This window comes from Sturnira hondurensis, unplaced genomic scaffold, assembly GCF_014824575.4.
Source record: "Sturnira hondurensis isolate 20B ecotype Veracruz unplaced genomic scaffold, ASM1482457v3 Scaffold0022908, whole genome shotgun sequence".
NCBI classification, from domain to species: domain Eukaryota; kingdom Metazoa; phylum Chordata; class Mammalia; order Chiroptera; family Phyllostomidae; genus Sturnira; species Sturnira hondurensis.
This window is the reverse complement of record NW_028095539.1, coordinates 71,227-84,423: the sequence shown is the minus strand read 5'-3', so window position 1 is coordinate 84,423 and position 13,197 is coordinate 71,227. Positions and strand designations below refer to the sequence as shown.

General features: G+C 39.7%; 2 protein-coding genes across 2 annotated transcripts in view; one reads left to right on the top strand and one right to left on the bottom strand.

Annotated features, from left to right (window-relative positions):
• The window catches only part of LOC118980314 (olfactory receptor 1361-like), a 36,474-nt gene that overhangs the window by 16,518 nt on the left and 6,759 nt on the right, over window positions 1–13,197 (bottom strand). The gene's annotated exons all lie outside the window — the stretch shown is intronic.
• On the top strand, window positions 11,634–12,574 carry LOC118980233 (olfactory receptor 1N1-like). Its single transcript, XM_037036740.1, has one exon. It carries the CDS (start codon window positions 11,639–11,641, stop codon window positions 12,572–12,574), a length of 936 nt encoding a protein of 311 aa, XP_036892635.1. The 5' UTR covers window positions 11,634–11,638.

Below are 13,197 nucleotides of genomic sequence, written 5' to 3'. Positions count from 1 at the left end.
AGATACTTATCAACTCTATTGATAAGATCAGATGTTCCCTGCCATGTTGAAGTGTCACATTTATATTACTCAGGTAATCATTTGTTTGTGAGTCATTTCTAGACTCTGTTCTCTTCCATTGGCCAATCTGTCTGTCCTTGCACAGTACCACAGTATAGTAAGTTTTGATTTCTGTGTAAGTCCTCTAAATTTATTTCCTTTCCAAGTGCCTTGGCCATCCTTGGTATTTGCATATTATATGAACTTTAGTATATTAACATTGCCATTTACACACACACACACACACACACACACAAACCTGCTGGGACTTTGAATGTGATTTCAGTCATAGGCTAATTTGGGAAGAATCTGTATCCTTATAGTGCTGAATCTTTCATTGCATTAATATGGTATATCTCTTTATTTATGCCTACTTTATTTCAGTGATACTTTTAAACATTTATGGTTTTAATATTTTGTAAATTTTAGTCTTAAATTTTTTATTTAAGGCCTTGAACATTTCCTTGTGTTCCTGGGTGTTTATTTCTTTTTATTCTAATGCAAATAGTCTGTTTAAAGTTTTTTCTATTTGTTCATGGCTGATATACAGACAAACAACTGGTTTGTATACATCAACTTTGTATCCAGTGACCTTGATATATTATTTTATTAAAGCAATAAGTTAGAGATTTGGAGTGACTTTTTAATTATAGAGTCAGGTTGTCTAATAACAGTAACAGTTTTTTTAAAAAATTTCCAATTCTTGTACATTTTTATTTCTTTCTCTAGCTTCATTATATTGTTTGGGACCACTAGTGAATGGTCAATAGAAGTAAGAAAGAGTGACAGAAGTGTCCCCTGACTGTGATTTTAGGGAAAGGTTTTCAGTATTTCTTCCTTGTGTGACATTTTCTGTAGAAATCCTTTATCAGATTAAGGATAGTTCCTTCTATTTTTAGTTTCCTATAGGTTTTTTGTCACCAATTGGTATTGAAGTTTATCAAATACATTTGTGGTATCTATTGAAATTTTGAAATGATTATTTCCCTTTTTATCTCAATGTAATGGATTTCATTGATTGCTTTTCAAATGTTAAGCTAATCCATCACCATGAAATAAATCCTTTGGCTCAATTTCTGCTTTGACTGTTCTGATGAAGAATTTGCCTGAGACTGTTTATTCCATCCACAAATGTTTGGAAGAATTCATCAGTAAAATCATCTGGGACTTGATATTCCCATTTTGGGAATATTTGATAATGGATTTTGTTTCTTTAGTAGATCAAGATATTCAGAATGTTTCTTTTGTTGATTTTAATATATTTTTATTTTTGAAGCATTTTTTTCATTTTACTTCAAATGTAAATGAAATTCATTATCTAAAAGTTGCTTATAATAGCCCTGGCTGGTGTAGCTCAGTGGATTGAGTGCCAGCCTGTGGACCACACGATCATGGTTCGATTCCCAGTCAGGGCACATGCCTGGGTTGCAGGCCAATTCCCAGCAGGGGACACACAAGAGGCAACCATACATTGATATTTCTCTCCCTCTCTCCTTCCCTTCCCCTCTAAAAATAAATGAATAAAATATTTAAAAAATAAATAAATAAAAGTTGCTTATAATAGCCTTATATTGTTTTTACACTTAAAAAAAGGAGAGTGAAAAACACAATACCTGTAAAAGTTACTGAGTGTTTACTTATATATATAACCATGTAGCCACTATAGAGATAAAAATATAAGTCATTTCTATAGTTTTCCTCAATAGAATCCCAGAGGTAATGGTATCTTTATATATATATATTAATAAAGTTAAATTAATGTCAACACATACCCACAAATAAAAATCCAGGCTTAGATGGTTTCACTATTTAATTCGGTTATTTAAAGAGAAATTAAAATTAATCTTACTACAATGTTATAGGAAATAGATAAAAAGCAGCAGTTCCCAATTCATTTTATGAAGCTAACAAATATTGGCAAGAAGAAAATTACAATGATAGTAACCCAAATCTGTTGCAGCTATCTATCACCGTGTAACAAACCACTCCCAAACTTTGTGGCTTTGGACAACTACATTTATTTTTCTCATTTTCAATTTACCCAGGGCTAGTTGGATAGACCCTCTCTGCTGCATGCAATGTCAACTTGGTAGTAGAAGGCTGGGACTGGATCACCTGTAGGCTTAGTCACTTGCTTATCTGGTGGTTGATGCTTAGTGTTGGCTGGGAATGTCAGCTGAAACACCTAGACATGATGTCTCCATATAGTTTAGGCTTTCTCACAATATGATGGCTGGGTTCCAAAGCCAAGTTTCCACCAACTGTAGAAGGCATAAATAAATTGTGGTATATTAATACAATAGAATTCTAGTCGATATAGGAAACATAAATCATTTTTATCAATATATACCACAACATGGATGAATTTCAAACACTTTGTGGTGAGTAGAAAAAGCCAGAGGCAAGAGTATGTACTGTAAGATTCCATTTATTTCACTCTCTGGAAAAGGTAAATCTAATCTATTATGACTTAACTTAGGTTGCTGACTGCATGAGACTGGAAGTAGGAGAGGGGATTGTTTGGGATGTGGATACAAGGGAACTTTTTAAGGTGATGAAAATACTCTATATCTTAATTGTGGTAATGTTCACACAGGTATACAAATTTGTTGAAAATCTTTGCAAGATGCACATAAATGAGTGCATTTAATTTCACATAAATTATACTTCAATAAATTGATTTTAAAATAAGATAGATTAATGAATGGATAGAATTACAGATGTATGTTAAAGCAAGCATAATGAAATATTAAGGGTTAAATATAGGTGGCTGTTATAAGGGTATTCACTGTAAAATTCAAATTTGTTGTATGTTTTCAAAATGTAGTAAAATGTTGGAGAAAAAGACTGATACTACTAGTTTTGTTGAGAATATTTAGCAACTAGAACTCTCCATTATTTTGGGTGGGAGTGTAAATTTGTATAAATAATTTGGAAAATAGTTTTCTACGTATACTAAAGCTAAATATTGTTTGCCATATTGTGAATGGAAAAGACACCAACATTTGGGCTGCCTGTCACTACCAAATCCAATAAGCAGTGACAGCGATTGAATCTTTTATGGGTGCTTTATTCAGATGGCCAGAGATCTGAGAAGATGGCAGATTCATACCCTAACAAACCATCTTCCCTTCTCTTTCCTGGCCAGATCTTTTATAAGGGGGCTGGAGGAGGACAAACAAGGTGCTGTGAGGGCTTTGAGATTCAGAGGTTGCAACATTCCTGTCCTCTGCAGTTAGCTGTTCTTACTCCCAAGGGAGGAAGCAGTGGTCATCTGCTCCCCTGGAAGACAAAAGGCCTGGATACCTCCAACTTGTCCCCAGGCAGTAATCTTAGCCAGTGACCCAGGAGGTCAGCTGTTTTCCCCAGGAGCCAGGATGGGTCTTATCTGTAGTTTCTGAAACAAAAGTTTTAACATATTCATTACTTTGTAGACTTATAACTTTTTTATTAATATATTTTATTGATTATGCCATTACAGTTGTTCTATTCTCCCCCCTTCATTCCCCTCCACCCGCACACTCCCTCCCCCACCATTCTCCCCCCCTTAGTTTATAGCCACGTGTCTCAAGTTCTTTAGATTCTATATTTCCCATACTATTCTTTCCCTCCCCCCCTATCTATTTTCTATCTACTGTCTATGTTATTTTCTGTACCTTCTCCCTGCTTCTCCTCCTCCCACTCCCCTGTTGCTAACCCTCCATGTGTTCTTCATTTCTATAGTTCCACTCCTGATCTAGCTGTCCTCTTGGTTTGCTTTCGTTTTAGGTGTGGTTGTTAATAACTGTGAGTTTGCTGTCCTTTCACTGTTCATATTTTTCATCTTCTTTTTCTTATATAAGTCCCTTTAGCATTTTATATAATAAAGGCTTGGTGATGATGAACTCCTTGAACTTGACCTTATCTGAGAAGCACTTTATCTGTCCTTCCATTCTAAATGAAAGCTTTGCTGGATAAAGCAATCTTGGATGTAGTTCTTTGGATTTCATGACTTGGAATACTTCTTTCCAGCCCCTTCTTGCCTGGAAGGTCTCTTTTGAGAAATCCGCTGACAGTCTGATGGGAACTCCTTTGTGGGTGACTGTCCCCTTATCTCTTGCTGCTTCTAGGATTCTCTCCTTCATTTTAATCTTGGCTAATATAATTATGATGTGCCTTGGTGTGCTCCTTCTTGGGTCCAACTTCTTTGGGACTCTGTGAGCTTCCTGGATTTCCTGGAAGTCTATTTCCTTTGTCAGAATGGGGAAGTTCTCCTTTATTATTTGTTCAAATAAGTTTTCCACTCATGGCTATTTCTTTCCGTCTTCTGGTACCCCTATAATCTGGATGTTGGAACGTTTAAAGATGTCCTGGAGGTTCCTAAGCCTCTCCTCATCTTTTTGAATTCTCATTTCTTCATTCCTTTCTGGTTGGATGTTTTGTTCTTCCTTCTGGTCCATTCCATTGATTTGAGTCCCAGTTTCCTTTCCATCACTATTGGTTTCCTGTGCATCTCCCTTCATTTCAATTAGTTTAGCCTTCATATGTTCCTCTAATTTGTGACTATAATCAACCAGTTCTTTGAGCATCCTGATTAACAGTGACTTGAACTGTGCTTCTGAGAGGCTGGCAATCTCTTGGTTGCTTAGAGTTATGGGCTCTGGGACTTTGAGTTCTTCTTGCGCCATCTTTTGGGCTGTTTGTGCCTGTTGCATAGCAGGATCGGAGCCCTAGGTGTTCACCAGAGCAAGGCAACTAAGTCGCTGGATTGTGACGCTATATGTGGGGGCAGGGTCAAAGAGGAGCAATGACGTCCCATCTGCCGCCTCCCGCCGTGGCCCCCACAGGTGCCGCAGCTGCCACCATCACCTGGGCCCGTGCGTTTCATCCCACTGCACGTGAGTGTGCCACCGTCATCAGCCCTCCACCACTGGGTTTGCCCCCTGGGGCCTGCGGGGTCCGTCTCACTGTGTGCGAATATGCGACCGCGGTCAGTCTGCCCCACACCCTGACTGGGTCCGGGCTACTTGTGCGCCTAGGTCTGGGGATCTTTCCTGCCTGACCCTGCTCCGCTGCTGGCTCCACCCCTCTTACCGTGCTGGTTGAACAGGTTTGTTGTTGTCGGACTTCCGTATAATTCAATTTTCTGTTCTTTGGATGTGTCTTTGTTCTCCAAACCTTTGTTGTATTCAAACTTGGTTGTGGGAGAAGGCACCGTGTTTCCACCTATGCCTCCATCTTGGTGGAAGTCTCTAGACTTATAACTTTTAACCTTAAGCTAAAATTTTCCAAGTCTTGAGTCCCCTATCAGTATTACTCAGGAATATCACATCTAGAGGTATACTCAAGAGAGTATAATATATGTGGGTCAGTAAATATATATGACCCACAAAAGGCATGTTTAAGGATGTTCTCTCAGCTTTACTCATAATAGCCAAAATCAGAAGCAATCCATATGTCCATCAATAGAAAAATAAAGTATTTCATTTGTATAATGAAATGTTACACAGCGGTAAAGAGAACAGACTTCCATGTGCAACATTATTGACTCTGACAGATGAATGTTGAGCTAAAGTAACCAGATATAGGAGTTATACAATATGATTCCTTTTATGTGAACTTTAAGGCAAAAGTAACCCTATGGTGACATGAATCACAAGAGTGGGTACCTCTAAGAGGATAGTGCCTCAGTATGGATGAGAGGGAGCCTCTGGCTTGAAGGAAATGTTATATATCTGGCCTAGGGAGTGGTTACATTGGTACGTACATATGGAAAATTCAAGGAGCTTGAACTTCAAATTCATGTGCTTTACTGATATATGCTGCAACGCACTAAAGCTTTTGCAAACTGGCTGGAGCTCTATGCTTCTAGGTGGAGATGTCAACATTGAGTTTAACTGCAGGGCAGTCTGGCTGGGAAGCCATTTTTGAAGAAGGGACCCTCACTGCCTTGTGTTTATGGTTCTTTCCTGTTCTGCTAGTCAGACTCTAAAGAAAATTCTTACAATATTCTGTACTCAAGGTAGAGATCTTGGAGCAAACATGTAATAAAGGGCTGTGGGTTTCAACATTCAGTATTTGATGTGCATGTATAGTCATGTAATTAGTGTAATTCTCCTGTTTTTGTGTGTGTGTGATCACTAATCTGAGTTGTATGTGACAACCCTTAGTCCCAACCTTCTCCAGAACGTAAACCTCCCAACTTTTCCTGGTTTAGGAGAGAGACAGTATTCCTGTAGCATGGGGTAAAAAGGGAAATATAGAGATCTAGTTTCTTTTAAAATAGCTGTCACCTCTAAGTTTTATTTCCCTTTCACTCCAGAATCCAGAGGTATCAAGGCTTCCAGTTTTGGGAGCTTTTGAAGATTCTTTGCTGTTGACAAGATTGATTATTTTATTTTATCTACTGCCAAAGAAGGATTCAGCTTTTCCATGTTTTTTTTTTTTTTACTTTTTGACTCTTGCAATAACACTTAACTTAAAACACATTGTATAGGTAGCTGTATAAAATATTTTTTAACTGTTATTCAAGTACAGTTTTTTGCCTTATCTCCCCACCCCTCCTCACCACCCCAGCCTTCCCCACCTCCCTTTCATTTCTATCCCCCCTTGTTATTATCCATATGTGCTTTATAATCATTTCTATAAACTCTTTCCCCTTTTCCCCTATTACCCACCCCCTCTCCCCTCTGGCCACTGTCAGCCTGTTCTCAATTTCAATGTCTTTGGCTATGCTTTGCTTGCTTTTTCATTTTGTTGATTAGGTTCCTGTTAATGGTGAGATCATGTGGTATTTGTCTTTCACCACCTGGTTTATTTCATTTAGCATAATGCTCTTCAGTTCCATCCATGCTATTACAGAGGGTAGGAACTCCTTTTCTCTTTCTGCTTCGTGGAATTCCATTGTGTAAATGTACCAACCCTAGTGCGCTGTTGGTGGGAATTGCAGACTGGTGCAACCACTATGGAAAACAGTATGAAATTTCCTCAGAAAACTAAAAATAGAACTGCCTTTTGACCCAGCAATTTCAGTGCTAGTATTACATCCTAAGAACCCTGAAACACCAATCCAAAAGAACCTGTGCACCCCAAAGTTCATAGCAGCACAACTTACAATAGCCAAGTGCTAGAAGTAGCCTAAGTGCCCCTCAGTAAATGAATGGATCAAAGAGCTTTTCCATGTCTTAACTCTGTTATCACTGTCAAAGAAAAATTATATTACACAGAGTTAGGCAGGGAAGCTTTATTAAAGACTACTGCAGTTGGGGAGAGAGATTGAATTCAACTCTCCTGAAACAAGAGGTACCTCATCAGTGCTGGGTTGAGCCAGCTTCAACATACTGGAGGGTGTTCCAGGAGGCTTGGACAAAAGATTACACCACCTGTGCTTGCTAATTCCCTGTCTGTTGTCTGTCCATAGAAGTTAGGCCCTCACCCTCCCACTGAGACCCGGAGAGATAGGTGTGCTTTCTTTCTTAAAAATATTTTATTTATTTATTTTTAGAGAGAGGGGAAGGGAAGGAGAAAGAGCAGGAGAGAAACATCAATGTGTGGTTGCCTCTCATGTGTCCCCTACTGGGGACCTGGCCTGCAACCCAGGCATGTGCCCTGACTTAGAGTCAAACCAGCAACCCTTTGCTTCACAGGCCTGTGCTCAATCCACTGAGCTACACCAGGTGTGCTTTCTTTATAATTACATTTCAAAGGGATGGTTCCCAAGTCAATGAGAAAGATATTCCTAGATTGTAAAACTGGCAAGAGCCTGAGAGAAGATTTACATTTCAGATGAGCAGGGGGAATTTCAACATTGCAAGTTTTCTAAAGTAAATCTCTGTAAGAAAATGGAGACACAGGGTCCAGAGTCAGGGAGAAATTGTCTGAAGTTCAGTTGAGTCGAAGACTGTGTGAAGATTGTCTTGATTACCACTCCTTCATTCAATGGTTTACAACATCTGAAATTCTATTACTATTATTTGCTTTCCACCCTTCTCTGTCCTTGTGGATTTTATGTCTTTTTAAAAATCATTTTACTCTCATTAGAATTTTAGGAGAGTGAAATTAGGTGCTTGACTTTAATGTAATATCTTTAACCAGGAGCATGAGAACTATTTAAGAAAGAGTCATGTGCCACTAAACTAAACTGATGTGAAGATTGGCAGTTTGGAATTTTGAATTGGAATTTTGAACAAAGGGAAGAGCTTAAGGACAGAAGAGCTTAAGGGAAGAGCTTAAGGACAGAAGTCTTGTTGCAAGAAGGCAGCTAAGGAGATTGATTTACATAGAGTCTCTCCCCGCCCCCCCCCCCATGAACTGTGTTTACCACTTAACATAGAGAAAGAAGTAAAGCTTTCAGAAATTTTAGATGAAGCCAGCACTGTACTAATTTGGTCTGTTATGAGAAGTACAGAGGGGAATTTAGGCAGTTGTGAGTGTTAGCTCTAACAAGGCTCTAGGGAACTGTGTCCCATGATTCCCTATCTGTAAATGCCCGAAGTAGAGCATGTTCACCCTCCTTCTAGTATTAGCCTGAGAACTAGCAGTTTCCTGTTTCTGAGTCCTCAGTTCAGGTTTCAAAATGCAAACATAAAATGCTTCAGAATTCCTAAAGACCTGGGTTGACTGGGGCCAGAGTACCATGGGTCCTAGATCATCTTAAGTACTCAGTACAGAGCCTCTTCTTCTGGTCTCTGGCTGATGTCTTCTCTGTTTCAGCTTGGCTTTACAATCCTTTGTTGATCTCTTGGGCTCCTCATCTGGAGTACTGGTCTCTTTCTTTCTCCATTTTCCCACAAACTTATTTTTAACCTCAGTTTAGCAACCTGACTTTTGCTTCTGGCTACTTCCCACCTGTATTTATTATTCTTGACCCTGAACTGTGATTTCAGTTAGTCCCAACACAAAGGTGGTCAGGAAGAATCTCAGCTCTTCTCTCCTTCCTCCAAATTAAGGACATCTGTAGTGCCTTCTCAGTAACCAAAGTAGCAGTGAGAAGAGAAACTTGAGACAGACAGTAGTAGGCCAGCAAGTCCTGCCTTTGCAATAATCTCCCCGTCATCTCCAAGCCAGTTCTTAACCTGTGAGCAGACATAGTAATTGAAGAAGCAGTGGAGGTAAGTTAAGGGACCTCATTACTCTGGGATAACAGAAGTAGAGGTTGCCCAAAGGTTCTGGAAGCACCCCATTGTTCTCTCTAGGATCTACAGTTTTTCGAGGCTATAGGCAGGACGAAGGATGAGAAACCTATTTGGGAAAGGAAGAAAACCAAAGGGTGGGGCAAGAGATATTAGCACAAGGCCACTGAGTATAGGAAAAAGAACAATAGGTAAAATGCTGGGCTTGCAGTGGAGAGTTTTGGACCCTTTTTAGAGGATTTGAAGAATTTTTTGATGTTGACTGGTTGGTGCAATAGACTGAGGAGCTTTTCTAGGAATAGTCTGATCAAGGCATTATATGCTGACAGAGGTACCAGAAGAGACACATCGCCACCCTGAAATAACTTGCGATCTATTTGAGAACCTTAGTGGCATTGAATGGACTTGCTGAAGGCAGGATCTGGATGTCAGGAGCACATGGCGTTGTTTGGTGGTCTATGTCATGCTCCTTTTGACAAGATACACAATTACTTGGGTCTTAAAAGAGAGTCTCTTGTTTTCTAGGACATGGTTATTAGAAGGTGTCCAGTCAGAGGAGTATGATCTTCATGAGGCATCACATTCCCCATAGAGAGATGGAGTAGATGGGAAAATAACTTAGCTTGTGACTTTCTGATCTCTCAGATGAGTTATAAAGCTCTGTGATATGTTCCTCAATTAGTGTGCGGTTCAGAGGTAGATAAATATGCATTGTTTTTAGTTCTCAGATGTTCTTGCCAAAGTTTGAAGTATTAACTGCAAAATATGAACAAGGCATCAGTAAATCTTTTTTTAAAAGACTTTATTTTTAGAGAGAGGGGAAAGGAGGGAGAAAGAGAAGGAGAAACATCCATGTGTGGGTTGCCTCTTGAGAATCCCCTGTTGGGGACCTGGCCCACAACCCAGGCATGTGCCCTGGCTGGGAATCAAACCAGCAACCCTTTGGTTCTTAGGCTGGCACTCAGTCTACTGAGCCACACCAGCCATGGCTGCATTAGTAAATTTTTTATCAATTTAGAGGTAAGTTTTTCTTTAGGTGTGGACTTTGAGTAGAAATTGGGAATAGGAACATATTTAGATCTGTAAGATACTAATTACAAAAAATAATAAAAATTAAATGACAAAAAGAGAAAAGAAAAATGAAACAACAGCTGACTTAATAGAAAAGGTGCTGGTCTGAGAGCCTGCATACCCTGATTCTTGTCTCATATCTTCCTCCAAGGCACAGTGTAAACTTTACTCTTTTGAACCTTAAGTTTTGTTTTTACAATCACCTTTCTGAAGCTTAGCTTATTCATCTGTGAATCAAATGAAGAGTTGAACTAAGTGAATTTTTCTTAAGCTTTATTAAGCATTACAACACCCGAGGAGGCTTTAGTTTTCATTTTCAGTTTTAAATACATATACCCAGACTGTATCCTAGAGAATTTAACTCAAGAAGTCTGAGGATTCTTTAATAAGAATCTCACTTGGTTGATAAACTGGTCCACGGACCAATGTTTGGGGACCTTTGGACCAGATCTTACGAGCTGTACTAGTTCTTAAACTTTATTGTTTTTCTGTAAAAGACAAATATACAAGATAGGAAGGGTAAGAGAAGCTAAAGATATTAAACTAGGAATACTGAGGGATTAATATATAAATGTGGTGATAGAAAATCACTTTGTACCGATTGATGATACAGTTTATGGTGTCAAGGCTATGAGTTTGAATTCTGTCTCAAATATTTGCAAGCTGTGAGTCCATGTGCAAATTACTCAGGCATCTTTATGTTTAGTTTTCTCCTCTATACAAAGGCAATAACAGTAGTCTCTGCTGCCCAGCAGTGTTTCAGGCTTCCAGGAGGCAGTCTGTATGAAGTGCTTAGTAGAGCACCTGACATGTAACAAGTGGCTGGTAGATGTTAGCTACAAGGTGATGGTGATAGCAGGGACAAAAATGCAAACACTGAACAAAATGCAGAACTCCGTCTTTTCTAGTTCAGGAGAAATGATGAGGAGATAAAGGGAAATGTGTCCTTCATATGCCCTTCACTCTAAAATGAGATGTTATAAGTCTTTTAAAAAGAATTTTGTATGGATGTAGGGGCTACCAGGAAAATGTAAGCTCTAGCTCACCTCAGTGTACTCATGTATCCATGTTACTTCGATGGTGAAATTGATACAGGGCTGTGGACCTAATTCAAGACGTGGTAATCCCCAGCATTGAACATGCCCAGTGCCTCCTTAGCAGAGTATCCTCTGTATAAAAGATTGATCAGAGGGAAGGATGAGGAAAGGGAAAAACAAACAAACAAATAATGAGAGTCCCAAAGAAGAGAGAAAAAGAAGAAAGTAGGGTCAGATTGGAGGTAAAGTCAGGATTGGGGATAACAGTGAATTTAAAGGGAGATTTAGGAGTTAGAAGATTTGGAAGTCAGCAACACATAGAATTCTAGAAGAAATCTAGCACTCTAACAATCCTTTCTAACTTCCAGATGCTCCAGAGTCATGGAAAACCAATCCTGCCCCTCTGAATTTTTCCTCCAAGGAATATCTGGGTCACCAGAGCAACAGCAGTTACTCTTTGGTATTTTCCTGTCTATGTATGTTATCACCTTGACAGGGAACCTGCTCATCATCCTGGCCATCAGCTCTGACCCACACCTCCACACCCCCATGTATTTCTTCTTGGCCAATCTATCTTTTGTTGACATGGGTTTAACATCCTCCACAGTTACCAAGATGCTGGTGAATGTTCAGACTCAGTGTCATACCATTTCCTATGCTGGTTGCCTCACACAAATGTATTTCTTTCTGATGTTTGGTGACCTGGACAGCTTTTTCCTGGCCGTAATGGCGTATGACCGCTATGTAGCCATCTGCCGCCCTCTCCACTACTCTGCAATCATGAAGCCCAGAGTCTGTGCCTTGCTGCTTGCCTTATGCTGGGTCCTCACCCACGCTGTTGCCCTGACTCATACCCTTCTTATGGCTCAGCTATCCTTCTGCGCTGGGGGGGAAATAGCTCACTTTTTCTGTGACATAACTCCTGTCCTGAAGCTGTCATGTTCTGATACCCATGTCAATGAGTTGATGGTTTTTGCCTTAGGAGGCACAGTACTCATCATCCCTTTTATTTGCATTGTCATCTCCTATGTCCACATTGTCTCTGTCATCCTGAGAATGCGAACTCCTGGTGGGGCAGGCAAGGCCTTTTCTACCTGCAGTTCCCATCTCTGTGTTGTCTGTGTGTTCTATGGGACCCTCTTTGGTGCCTACCTGTGTCCTCCTTCTGTTGCCTCTGAAGAAAAGGACATCGCAGCAGCAGCAGTGTACACTGTGGTGGTCCCCATGTTGAACCCTTTTATTTACAGCCTAAGGAACAAAGACATGAAGGGGGCCCTTAGGAGGCTCCTCAGTTGTGGGAGAGTTTTTTCTTCTTAGATACAGTGGTAGCAACCTTTAATGAAAAGTCATAGGCTTGGAGTCAGACAAACCTGGCTTCAGTTTGGGGTCTACCACACACTACCTATAAGATCGCTAACCTCTCTGAGCTAACCTTCTCATCTGAATGCAATAATAATCTCTAATAAGAGATTATGAGAGATTTAGTAGAGATAAACTATGAAATACATCTGGTATAGTGGCTAGTAAATAAATAGTAAGTTTTCAATAAATGATACCTGTTATTATCACCGTTGTCATTCTTCATCCTTCCACTACGCAAAAAGTCAGAAATCTTTTCTCTGAGATTCATTCCTTTAACAAATATATACCAGACACCTACTTTGTGCTGGGAGCTGTTATAAGTGCTGGGAATATAGCACAGATCAAGACGCAGTTCCTGCTTCCATGACACATTCATTCTAGATTATTAGTTTGTCAATTACAGAAAATTGGGCAGAGCATAAATCTTGCTTATAGCATTTAAATGGAGGTTAAGACCAAAAAAAAAAAAAAAGAAGGATAGAGTTTCCATTCCAGGAGATGCAGAATAGGTGACGAGTTCCCCACCAGAAGGTTGAAATTCAGTGTTTAGATTTCTGTGTCAGTCACTCCACTTCCTG